Consider the following 13503-nt stretch of genomic DNA (forward strand, 5'->3'; position numbering starts at 1 on the left):
TCCTCTTTGAATGTAGATTTGCCAAATTATCCCATGTGGGGGTCAGTTAACATAATGAATGAAAGTGTAAGTTTCAAAAGAGATGGAGTGCTTGGTGAAATGCCACAAAATGTGTTATCATCTCAGTCCTGCTTGGCTGTTATTTGTCCTGGTAGATTTGTGTCCACATTGATGTTTGGATTCCATCACATTAATTTCCAAGCCTGTAGGCCGCACAGTACCAAAGCATTACAGCAGACAATAGTTCCAGGCTAAAGAAATTTACAGTGCTTATTGTGAAAGCCTAATCCACTATGCATGGTGGTCACCGGTGAAGGTGGTGGTATTTAACATGAAGACGTGCCGTTTCACATACTGTAGGTTTATCCAGTATTTGTGTGAAGTCGGCCACTCTTCTCCCACATTCTACAGATGCACTTAATGTTAATAAGTGTGAATAGATACTGTGGAGAATGGAGGTCCCATCTTGGGTTGGTTTCTATGTCATGTTTAGTCTTTTTTGGCATGGGCTTCACAAAGTTGAGTACTACAAATTGTGAGCTTAAAAAATGAATGGATCACTCAAGAAAATGTCTTGAGTAAATTAGGTGACGTGTTTTGCAGTTGTTCACCAAGAAATTAACATGGAAAGAATGGCAACAGTACAGTTCAAAAAGAACTCAACAGACCGTTACTGTTACTTGTTTGGGTTCTCTGGTCATTGCCTGCCATATGTTCACTTGTAAAGTTAAACTTTCTCAAGCAAAAAGTGGACAATGGTGTCTTGGGAAAAATGGTCACAATGTGGTGGACATGTATATTAACCAAGTAGACAGGTAGCCAGTCGAATAGTAAGATGCACATAGTGGAGGAAATGGACATGTGCTGTGAATCTGGATGCCTGTTTCATTTTAAAAATGACTGCAGTAATAAGTGCTGCATCCTCAGATCCAGAAGGGCATCCACATGAGAGAACGTAGAGCTGCACCTGTTGCCATTCCTGCCAGCATGCCAAGTGCCACCTGTTCTCCCATACTAAAGCATGGCTCCTGGTGCACAACAACATGGTGTGGCCCTGGAAGGAGAAGAAAAAAAGAAGAAAGGATTACGTAACCTCAAGCTGGCAAAGTTCTCCATCCAGCCAGCCAGCATTTGAAATCTTAGTACCTCTTGCATTGGTATAAATGATTGGTTCAGTGGCCTGTACAGTCCTCGGATTTCAACCCTACTGAGCAATAATGAAGAGGAGGAAATGGCTGTTTATAGTTACTCTCGTAAAGCCTGAAGTTGGGCAGAGCCTCTCCTCAAAACTGGACAGGAATGCTTAGTGGAGACCGTTCACAATTCCATCTACCCTCTGTGCATTACCACAATTAACAATTTAATTGGGGAACTGTTTTCATTTTAATAATAGCTGGTCTAGTCTTGTCAGACATAACAAAAAAAGTGTGGACCAAGATTCAGATGCCACCTTTGGACTTTCTAACACTTAAAGATAGCTGGATAATACAGAGTCTAGAAGTGTCTAATTCATTGAATTGGCCTGGTTCAGGGTGAAGAACAGCAGCTTCTTCGCAAAGACAATTTAGGGAATAAGAGGTAGACTTTGGCCAATTAATTTTATGACCCAATAACCTTTTGAACGTACTGCATAAAATTGAAACAAGTGGGGCAGATGTAAGGGGACATCTCTTAAGAAAAAGTAAAATGTCATCTGTCTAAAGATCTCTTTTATCATGGTAAGTATGAGCGGAAAAGGGGATAATCGAGTCTTTAGAACAAAGGGCAATGGTAAGGCGTTCAAGAGAGATATTGGACAGTAAAAATGGTCATCCCTGCCTAGCAGCTTTAGTGACATCAAAGGAGCAGGAATCAAAATGGTGAGAATTCTGTCCATGCAAGAAGAATTTACAGCATTTGAACCATATTGACAAGTCCTCATCAAAACTTTACATCTAATCAGCTCCATGCCTAACGTTAAATTGCAGTTAGGTATGGTTGAGAGGGGCCGTGCTTAGAATACGAAGTAAACAACAGACATTACCTTCAGAGTTAAGGCGTAATTGATCTGGGTGGATTAGCTTGTGAACCGCTCTTTGAAAGCACTTTGGTAACAGCTTTACCAATAACTTTGTTCAGCATTTAGAAGAGAAATCGGACAACAGTTGCTGCAGTATACAGAGTCTTTGCCATGTTTTAGAAAGAGAATAACTGGAATGGAGTTCAATAAAGAATGTACTTTGAATGGGGAGATGGGACAGTTCCAATATCTATAAATACGGAGCTATCAAGTGATTCAAGTATGATAAGTTTTGATGGCAACCTAGCAGAGCCTGCTAATTTAGTGGGGGGGTTTGAATTGAGCGCCTCCAAGTGGCATTTTGAAGAGTCTGACAAAGCCACATAAGTTAAGAAAGCACAGCACCTGAATTTGTTGTTTCAGAGCTTTTCTCCTCAGTCTTAACAGTGGGAGAGTTTAAGTGGAGAAGAGGAGGAGGATAGCCTGATTTTTACGAACTACAACAAATATGAAGGAAGGGCTGAACTGTCCAGTTTGGGAGCTGTCTGTTTTCCATCTTAATGCTTGTCATATGTTATGGGAACTCAAGTAACATCAGTGTCACAAAATCATCAAAAGAAAGAAAAGAACCTGCAAAGCCTTTGAAGGCTCCACAGTTGAAGCTTTGGCCATTAGACACTTGTGCTATAACACATAGGGCTAAGTGAGGGTTTTATTTGAATCAACAGAAGGCATATTTTCATGTAATTATAACTGACTAATATATCCAAGTGGATTAAATACTACTTTCTGAAGCACTTGACTTGTGCTTGTAGACTGCCATCTGCCTTACAGCATCAAATAATAGCATACCTAGGTAGCCATGTCCTGGGCTAATGTAGACTGCATTGTGGCCATCCAGAGGTACAGTGTGGTACGAGTCTTCATAGGGGTCATATACATATACCTGAGGAGAAAAAGAGCAAGAGTGGGTTCTTTATACTCAGAACAAAAAGATGAAGCCAAAAACCTTGATGAACATTCAAAAAGGACCTGGATGAGACATTGGGAGAGCTCAGCTATTAGCTAGAGAAACTAGTCTGATGGAGTGAATGGTCTCTTGCTTGTCAGATGTTTTTATGTATGTTTTCTGGAGCTCGTCAGATTCTTGACTCTTCTTTGAATATTAAATAGGCAATACAGGCATAGCAATAAAGGACATAAATGGAACATTAAAATAATTATAATCTCTGTCCATATTTAAATCACGACTACATTTCAAATTTGGTGTGAATACTACAATGACTTAGATGGATGCCCCATATTGTGGTGCTGCCTGTGGTTTTAATAAGTTTGCCTTCTTCACTAGGGGTCATCAGGGCCTTGTGAAAAATGAATAAACAAGGAAGCAGGTCCTGAAATGGTGGCAATTCAGACTTTCAAGTCAAAGTAAAGTGTTAAATAAATCAAGGTAAAAAAAAAGAGCAGCCACAAGGGTTCACAAGCGTCAAGTGTGGTGGCTGCTCTTGTCACAGAGCTCATTGTTCATTGCCTGCTATTTTGTTAAGAGGGCGAACTGTACGTCTGGCAATATCTATGCACAATTCTTACAGTATGTTTATAATAATAATACATTATATAGAACCTTCCCATTTCATTTGAAAACTATTTTAGTTATTGTAATAACCCATATCCAGCAAAAATTAAATCAGATTATTTAACCTTTGTTTTCGTATTCTAGAATTTGAGATGAACAGATGGTTAGAAATGCTGAAAAGTAAGTAAAAATGGATAGATCCCCAAGTATAGTGTAAGCAACTGCCTTCAAATCTCGTGAAAGACCGATGGCCCCAACGTCCGTGTTCAGTTCTCATTAAACTGATTATTTCTCCTGCAGGTCTTCTCAGTCAGAGAGTGCTTTTTGCAGAACAAAACCCCCTGAGCTTTCTAGGATTTTACAAATAGTGCTGTTAATAATTAACAAGGGTGTTTCTGAACACAAACCTATTCCTGCAATCCCATCATATGGAGTTGAAACACAAGTGGGATAGTAGGAATGCTAGTTTTCACATTTTGGGACGGGGCAAACGTTGTGATCCATAGAGGTTAGTGCTGCAGGTAGTGATGGCATCTGCAAATGAATCACTCACAGAAATGAGAGCAGACACGAAGTCAAGTGGATTAGAAGACACTCTGGCTACAGTTCGACCTGAAAAAGAAGTTCAGGCTTGGGTGGAATATAAAAGTATGAAGGAAACCTAATACAACATGAGCAGGGGATGACTCTGATGGTCAAAACATACATCTTACAAACAAGACTTGTGAGTCCTAAAGGGCTGATCATTGTCTGCACCCAGGCAGTGGACAGACGCCATTACAAAGGCTACAATTCAGTAGAGCTTAAGCCCACGCAGCTCTTGGGAGGCCTCATTTGGAGAACTGGGTGCAAATCACAGATAGGACATCTTGGCAGACAGATACAAGGTTTGTGGGGTAGGAGCTCCAGGGAATGTCTGAAGACCACAAACGTTCTACATCTTAGATAACAAGAACATAAGAGAGATGGGATAGAAGTATGGTTTCTTCAAATATGTGTATGCTACAGTATGTTATGTCATTTAAGGTAATCATCCATCATACCCAAAGTAGATTATTGTAGGGGCAAAAAAATTATAACATGAAACCAACTCCAGGGGATAAGTAAGTACTTAAACAATAAGGTCCAAGTAAGTCCACAAGCATGAACACAGTGCTGAAGGTAGTAAGGGGCAACAACAAATGGATACATCCAGAAAGCATGGGTTTGCCATCTTTCATTTTTTTCCCCACTTGAGTGGATAGTGTTATGCGGTGTTATGGTGCCAGACAGTATCAGATGTAGTGACACAGGGGGAAGTCTTTCAAATGGGGGTCCTACTCTGTTCTAAAGGGCCCCAGATGGCCCATATGAGCACAGACAACCATCTGCAGGAATTAGAGAAGGCAGCAGGCACCTTTGAAATTGGCATACAGATTCAAATAAATGGCACCGGATTGTAGCAGCCTGCGGTTTCATCTGGCACTCTGATAACCCCAATCCAGATATTCCTAAAAAGATGGCTTACAGCGTGCTGCCGCATGTGGGTAGAAGAGATGGTTGTATAAGAGAAAAAAAGTATATGGGCACCCAAGCGACTTAAAACCAGCTGCAACTGGAAAGGGGCAAGTGAGGTGGTCACTGATTTGGCAAGCTTCGGAAATCTAGTGTTGTGTCATAGAGTGACAGAGTGATAGATTGTCCAAGTCCAGCTGAGCACTTAATGGCCAAATAGCATCTTAAAATAATAGTGAAACTGTGCCCTGTGGGGACTGGGTGGGCTCTGTATGTCAGACAATTGCAGAAATGGATAAACAGGTTTATATGACTTTTTAGACTCAGTATGTGGGATGCAGGAATGAATTGTCTGTCGGCCTTGTAGCCACAAGGCCTAACTTGGAATGTGTTGCCAGTGTCAGTCAGTTCTTTAGTTAGGACTAGTGATGAGTGAGGCAGGCGAGCTTCGATGCTCATATGCTTTGATGTTTTAAAGTTTTTTTTTTTGGTGGGCTGAAAAACAAAGAACGCTGCTGCCTGAAGGCTCATTCATGTCAGCACGTTAAACTGCATTTTTTCTTTTTTTTTTCTGCAGCTGCACAACACTTGCAATCTGACACACACACACACACACTCACACGTTCATTTTGTACCCCTCTTTCAGACCAGAGAAGTGCAGTTTCTTTTTTAAATACTGCGTATTTTTCACTTGACGACATCCAAAAATGCACACAACTCGGTCTCTGCTGCCAAACCTGATGATGTTGCCTGGCAGTCACCTGATCCCAGTGCACACTTCCAGTGATTTCTTTTTCTTTTTCCAGCTGAGATCTTTATTTAAATACTAAGAGAGATGCATATGAAATTAATGAATGAAAACACTCCTTTTAAAGTCAATGGCATAAATTTCACTAGAAATGAAGCACAATTTATTTGATACATTTTTTAAGAAGCAAAAAGTCTCATTTTTGTTTTGAATTCGGATTTACGCAAATTGCTTCACTCCTCCCTAGTCAGGACACTGAGCTCTGAGTGTAGCCATTGGTTTTTAATCAATTTTTTTTTTTTTACAATTTTTAATCAAGTGAACCCAAAGCTGTCTACTCTGGATTGAGAGGTAAGCTGATTGGTATCAGAAATGCAGTACTAGCCGTTGTTTATATATTTTTAAAGCATTAGCTTTCTATCATGTACATTTTTAGCATTATTCTGTTATTCCATCAAAATTGTGTATACTTGTTTTTCATGGGCACTGCCTTTTTTGAGCCTTGGGGTGCCGCACATTGTTGATCTCATTATAGGTGCTATGGAATGAGAACAGGCTTCCCAGACGGTGACCACGGATCTGCTGCCCATCGATCGGCTTGTTGTTGGCTGGCTTTCTTACCAGATTTTCGGCCCATTCTTGGAAAGAAGTGAGGTGCTGCCCGTGTGTGTTAACCATTCTGAATTTTGGTCACGAATTAAAAAAAAAACAAAAAAAAAAAACAAGTTTTCTACTAAACGGATGGCCAGAAAATCCTGCCAACTATGATAGTGCAACCATAAAAGGGTACCAGAGAGCCCCAAACCACAGATCCAGCAATACACCACACGTAAATGGAATAAAATAAATGATTTTTGTTCTTCTCCCAAGCACTTTCTCAGTCCTCATTCAGTCACAATCATAAAAACAATGCAATAAATGATAAATCTAATTATTTGTTCCTCCTTCTGCACCTCCTTTGAGCTTTGCCCCCTGCCTCCCGACTCTGACTCCCATGTGTGCAGTGGCAGGCTTCCTTTCATGCCTGACCCGGGAATGCTTCCGGTATCATTCTGTCTCCTCCAGGAAGCACTTCCGGGCCATAAACGAAGAAGGTTGGTCATCCCCTGACAGCTCCCTCTATCAACCCCAAGGGACCCCTACAAGGATACATTTCCGGACACCATTTCCCTAGGATGTCCCAACTAGATTCTCATATGACAACCACTGCCACCTAGCGCCTGGGGAATGGAACCACTCCCAAATTCCAGCTTCTCTTGGTCCACCCATTATTTTACTCTGGCTGGGCACAGAATTATCTTTCTGACCAGTTGGCTGATCCATCCATTGTTCCTCTCGGGCCTCCCATCCAGGTAATAACTCAAAGTCCCCCCTGGCCAGGAAGCCTGTTCTCATCCCACAGTGCTTACCTGACCCCTGGCATTTTAAAAGATAGCTGTGCGTGTTCAACACAAACTCCCATTGCAGTTATGTGCGTGAGCAAACTGATAACGTGTAAGATTCCGATTCTGGTTCGGACAGAGTTTTGGCTTTTGACTGTGGATTTAGGTTTGGCCTCGTACTTTGGTGATCAATTGGAGCCCTGCCAACAACTTCTTCTACACAAATGTAAATTCCTAAACTGAAACCCCTTCATTGATCTTCGCCAGACTGATAATACAATGTGAGTGAATTTACTTCCAAGTTTATTTCAAACTTGACAACTCGCTACGACCCTTTAGGATCCATGTTCTCTACTCTTGTTTTCATCTTTTAATGCAGCCATCCTTTTTTTTTTGTTTTCTCTCTCCCTCTTTTTCCATTACAGGGTCACAGGCAGTAGAACAGCATGGGAGTAAAGCAGCGGCCGTGTATGGGACACGAGTCCATCAGAGGAAGTGCTCACACCAGGCCACGATGGAGCTTTTAATGGAAATATGTAACGCTCATCGAACACTGGACCTCACCCCAGGGTAAGTGTGTCCTGTGGTAAACTGGCAGAACTTCCAGAATTTGCTTTTTCTTCAGTCTCCTCTGTTACCAGAGCAGTTCTGGGACGCTGTGATCAGAAAGTGGACAGCTTTATCTGCTGACTCACTACATTGGTGCCAGTTACATGTTCACTAAGAATTCCTAATTCTACTGTTTATGTTAATGACGGTGTGCCAAGTGCGCCCAAAAATTGGTAATCCTGTCGATGTTTATCTGCTATAGAAACTCCAGGTTAGTGTTCCCTTAAAACATGCCCCCCCCCAATCACAGAAATCTGTATTAAACAGCTCAGATGTAACGGCTTGTAGATGAAGCCCAAAACTGTGAATCTCTTTGGGTAATTAGGCACAAGTGCTGAATTTTAAGCAGGGATTCACAAATTATTCATCAAAGACGAAATTTAATTAGACAAATTACAGGGGACACATCTGTAGGGTAAATCACAGCAATCGGTGAAGAAATCCCAGGCACGACCCAAAATGAAGGCACAGCTAATGGATCCCTGCTGCCGGCAGTAATTACAGACATGCCCTACAGAGTGGACTGGCACACGGGTGCCAGCTGTTAACCTGTTGGCATCCATTTAACACCCAAAGGGTCGTCGCCTTTTAAGCGGAGTCGCACTCTGAATGCTAACACTTCATGCTTTATGGTCTTAATTGCCATTCACCAAAATTCATGCTGGGATAAATGGCTGTAGCGATGGATAAGAAAAAACAGGAAAACTAAAGCTTTATAAAGTTAAAGGGTATGTATTCTGTTCTGATGTATGTGTTCTTTTATTCAGGTCAAAGAGTTTAATTTAAAAATGGTCGTCTCCTCTCTAATTCAAAGCTTTGTGGAAGCTTTTCATTCTTTCTGCCGCTTTTGTTCTTCTCAGCTCGAAAGGAAGCTGGCCTCTGTCCCAGCAGCCAAGCAGGAACAGCACTGTCACAGGACTCGGAGCAAGCCAATTATGGCAGATGGGACGTCAACTCAAAACGGAAGACCCTCAGCGGGGAATGGCAGTGGAAGTTAAATGCTGTGTCCCACCAAACAAAATCCTAATGGACTGACTTCGTGTTTCATTTGCATTCTCCAAAGTGGCCTATGAAACTATTGAGACACAGAGCATTCGCTGGGAACCGACGCATTAACTGTGCTCACTCGCGAGGCCCACCGAAGCACAGAAAGGATTTGAGTTTGTTTGTACCCTTAGCGCTTTGTCTTTGTATGCCTTGCCATTTTAGCACTTTTGTGATCTGGTCGTGTTGAATCACATATTTTTCTGTTGGTCACACCATTGTGTCGATCCCCTCCTCGATGGCATCATGGAGCAGTGCATTTATCTAACAGTCTGGTCAGTTTCCAGGTTGTTTTCAAACAGTTAACCTCACTAAGTCCACAGACTTCAAGCTCAGTGGCCATTTGTGGGAGTCCCGAGCAGGGCAAAAGGCTGTCATTGGCTCCCAATGATTTGTAGTTGTTTTAATAATTTTTCTATGTTGTTCTGAACTCTTTTAGGCTCTTTTTACCTATCACGATAGGTTTTTATGAGTTGCTGAACCCAATTCTTTCATGTACTTTTTTCTTTTTTTTTTCTAGCATATGGTTTTAATGTGGTTAAAATATGTGAAGTCCTCTTTGGTGGGTCCCATCAGTGTGCGCTCCCAACCTCCTCTTCCAAGGACACAAAGCATGAGAAATGCTGTCATATACACATTTGCATCCCAGTGCAGAGTACAAAGAAAACTAAAAACAATAGAAATACTTTTTAAATAGTAGGGGGCTTTGCCCCCTGCTCGTTCTGCTCGCCAACCCCTGGCCTGCGCTATGCGCCAGCTACTTCATGTCTCTGCCGCTCATGTATGTGGATTTCACTTTCACCAAACAACAAATCTTTTAATTCTCACAGATGCGCCTCTTCATTGGGAGGAAACACTACTTTTCCCTGATGGCAACACGAATTAGACGATCTACTAGTCTCTGACTTAAAGTTTAAATCCAAACAATATATTTAACCTCTTTTCGCTGTCCTGTTATTTCACCAAGTAATAATTTCCGTTTGTTTGCGCTAATGCAATCTTTAATATCTTTTTTTGAGACCTTCAAATTTTTGTACTTCATTATCTCTAACTTGTTCTGCATGTGTTTCGCGCCAATGTTTTTGAACCTCTTTATGACGTTCTACTTTGTCATCTACTCTTTGTCTTTTATTTCCGGCCCCGGGCATGGTTAAATCTCTTGGCACAAAGTCTTGTCTCGCTGTATCTCTCTGAAAAAGTCACGTCTCATCCCAGGTTAAAACGTCTCGTCTCGTCCCAGGATTTTTTTTATATAATAGAGAGATATTTCCAAACCACTTCATGACTTTTCTGAATGATATTACTGAGAAGTAAAAGTTGTAACATTTTAAATTGATTTATTAGTTCCTCAAGCTTTTTGAGTTAATCCCTGACACTTATTGGAGTCATTAAGGATCAGAGCTCACTGAGGACTGAATTGCTGGGGTGTCGCTACTGGAAGGTGTAACAGAAGACTAGTAAAGGTGTGCTATATAAATGTAATGAATTATTATTATTAAAGGTGTGTGCAGGGATGACAAAAATATTAAGCAGTTCTCCTATTAACCTCTAGAGGGCACATCTGAGATTGCACCACACAGCCTGCCAAACAGACAGTGGCAGCCGTGTTATTCTGATCCCCTGCCTTTGAGGAGTGCAGTTATGGTGCAGTTTGGATTGTGAATGGCCGCCTCTCCGAGAGCACAGCAGACTAAATGGCAACTCTGGCAGGGCTGTTGGTGCAATGCAGATTGGAAGTTGCATCTTTCACTTACTGGCTGCATTCCTGCAGTGTCCTTTGTGTCCTTTGCTGAATAATAGCACATTGGTGGGAATGAGAGCGTCTCAAAGGCCACGTGAGCTGTGAACAACCTGGACATATTTTGAGCTGTGGCCAGCTGGCATTGTTTGAGATTTTTGTGTGTTTAAGCGCGGTTTTCTTTTCTGGTATTAATTAAGGTAACCTTCAGTTCTGCAGAAAGTGTGCTAGTGGTGGGAGTGTGTTTCAGCCAGGCTCTGTTGTTTTAGTTTTCTTTGTCATTTCTGTTGTTTCTGGATTATCATTTTACATTTTTTGTTTTGAGTATTGTTTTGCTGAAATATTAGTTTGCATTTTGTATTGTACATATTTGTTTCTTGGGTATTGCCCTTGAGTTTTGTGGTTGGAACCTCAACAGGTGGGTGCTATTGCTGAAGGACCACCCTCAGCCTATTTATTCTGGCCGACGGCAGGGGTTCAGCAGAGTGTCATTAGGGGCAGAGGAGTGGCAATCTTTTTTTTGGATTTCTGCTTTCTGATTTTTCTGTCCATGCATTTCAAACTGGACTTGTTTGCTTTGGATTTCGTATTTTAGTCAAACTCTTTTTGACTCCTTTTTGCTTTCTTTTCTCCTGCCTTGCCCATTTTTGTTCTTACTTTTCTTTATTTAAAAAATCACTGAAATAAAGAAACCCTGTTTCGTTTTTTTTTTTTTGTCTCAAAGGCCAGGAGTTTATGGTCATCCTTTCCTTTGAAGCTTGTTTTTGTGTTTTTTTGAAGTTTTTGTACCATAAAAGCCTGACCTCCAGTTCACTTTAAGTAAATGAAGGGTGTACTGCGTAACATTTTGCCTCAAGACTTTTGAAAATAACCACCTTACACTTTAAACTTCAACTGCTAATTAAGAAATGTTTGAACAATTGTTCAATAAACTGAATTATATGACTTCTCATAGGCTATGTTTGGACAAACCACATGACACAAGGTTTGGGTGTGCACTGGTGTTGGAACTAAAATTTTGACTTTGGTATCAATTCCAGGTTTTGGACCTCAATATGGATAACTAAATAACAGACATCTCCTCCATCTCCGCTGCACTACCCCTTGGAGTCTCCATTATTGCTGCATTAATGTTTCTGTTCAAAGAGAGGACTGCCTCTTGGTAATTCAAGCTAAGTGTAATACCTACAATAAAGAGAACAGCAGGGGGGTTCGGGGTCCCCCATTGAAGAGTTCCAATCGCACTTGTAAATGATTGAAAACTACCATTTGCTGTTTTTCAACCCTCCAACCTGCAAGCATGGGCTGCAGTCCTTTTTTGAAAATATATATGTTAGAAGAGGGGGTCCCCCTTGACAATTTCAGCTACATATAATATTTATATTAAATCAAACATCTGAAGACCTTCCCCATTTGGATGTCCAAGCTAACTAATAAATGCCTGAGCATGAGGTGTCTTGTCAGAAACACTGAATATTTCCTGCAGTCCCAAAGCCCCTTCACCTGATACTGGGGGCTAGAAGACCTCTGATGTAAGATCTGCAATGGCTTAAATAGAAACACTGAGTAGAAATAAATTTTGTTTTTGTTTTAATACTTGTTTCATCAAGCAGGTTACCTTTGTATCTCTCAGACTCACTGTGTTAATCTTTTTTGATCATTTCCCATATTGCAACATTTCTTAATGAGTGGTCCCATCGACATGTGAGTGTTACACTTTTACAAAAATAAAAAACCAGCAGACTACAAGGCACCCTGAAACTTAGAAGAAAATGTGTCTGACGTCATTCACGCACAGTTTATAACCTCCTGAGTGGACATCCAGACTGCACAGAGAAAGCTGCTCAACTTCCCGTCCCTCCTTGGCCCACCTCCACAGGCTGATTGAAACTGGTATTTCAAAGCTACTTCTCACTTTTAAGGTCAAAAATCCCAAGACTTCTTTGAAATGTGTCGCCTGCACCAGTACATTTTGACTTTGAAGTAAATTACTTTAGGATTAAAAATAAGCCCTGCATGAGTGGGAGTGTGGGTGAGTGGGCCTTGTTGTGGGCTGATTCTCTATGAAGGGCTGCTTCCTGCCTTGGAAACTTGTAACCCTGAAATGAATTGAATATCTTTGAGAATGTTAAATTATGTAAAATAATAATGGATTGACCTTCATCCTGATGGTTCCGTACTTCTTTCTACTTGCTATGTCAGCCAAACAGCACACTTAAGTCCTGAGCTCCTGCTTGTTGAACATCGCGGCCAGCAGGTAGTGCTGATATGCAGGCAGACTTGCTGGTCGTGGGAGTTTTCGGGGTTCCCCTTTCACCTCATTCACATGAGTTTTCAGTCGGATGGTTGCTTTTCATTTGCTGCTTGTTCTTGCTTTTTGAAAAGCTAAACACATTGAGCTGATCACGCTACTGCAAATGCGATTTGATCACAAAATTCTATTTTTGACTGACCTTTTTTTTTTAATATTATTGACTGATTTGACATGTCAATATTCTGTTGCAGTTTGGTTAATTCAGGTAGCATTGTTTTCTCTAAATTGTTTTACTTCACTTTCATGTACATTTTCAAAATAGGAAACTTGTATTTCCTTTCTGTCCACAGTGTAAAGCCAAAGCATGGATAGGATGAAGAACCACCGAGTGGCCCACCGACACTCTGAAAACCTGCTTGTGTTTTCATCTTCCAAAATGAAATGATAAAGAGAAGTTCTTACCGGGTTTTTTCTGGCCTCCTGTAGGGTCAACTTCCAGGCCCTGCAAGAAATTTAAAAATGACAAAGCAAGCCATTAATACACCAATGTAATGTAATGGCAAACTGTATAACGTGCCTGAAACATTGTAGTGTGCATCCACGCCTGTCATGTGCCTGGTGCACAGTTCTGGACGGGCAGGACAGGAGCCATGTTTAGC

General features: G+C 41.2%; 1 protein-coding gene across 1 annotated transcript in view; it reads right to left on the bottom strand.

Annotated features, from left to right (window-relative positions):
• Nucleotides 1–763: 763 nt before the first annotated feature.
• The window catches only part of plekhb1 (pleckstrin homology domain containing B1), a 28096-nt gene continuing 15356 nt past the window's right edge, over nucleotides 764–13503 (bottom strand). Inside the window, exons 4-6 of the mRNA XM_028801162.2 lie at nucleotides 13307–13346; nucleotides 2852–2945; nucleotides 764–1054 (exon numbers count right to left, since the gene is read on the bottom strand). Of these exons, the coding sequence (XP_028656995.2) occupies nucleotides 924–1054; nucleotides 2852–2945; nucleotides 13307–13346 (265 nt within the window). The 3' untranslated portion in view covers nucleotides 764–923. The remainder of the gene's footprint in view (nucleotides 1055–2851; nucleotides 2946–13306; nucleotides 13347–13503) is intronic.

This window comes from Erpetoichthys calabaricus, chromosome 4 (genome assembly GCF_900747795.2).
Source record: "Erpetoichthys calabaricus chromosome 4, fErpCal1.3, whole genome shotgun sequence".
Lineage (NCBI taxonomy): Eukaryota > Metazoa > Chordata > Cladistia > Polypteriformes > Polypteridae > Erpetoichthys > Erpetoichthys calabaricus.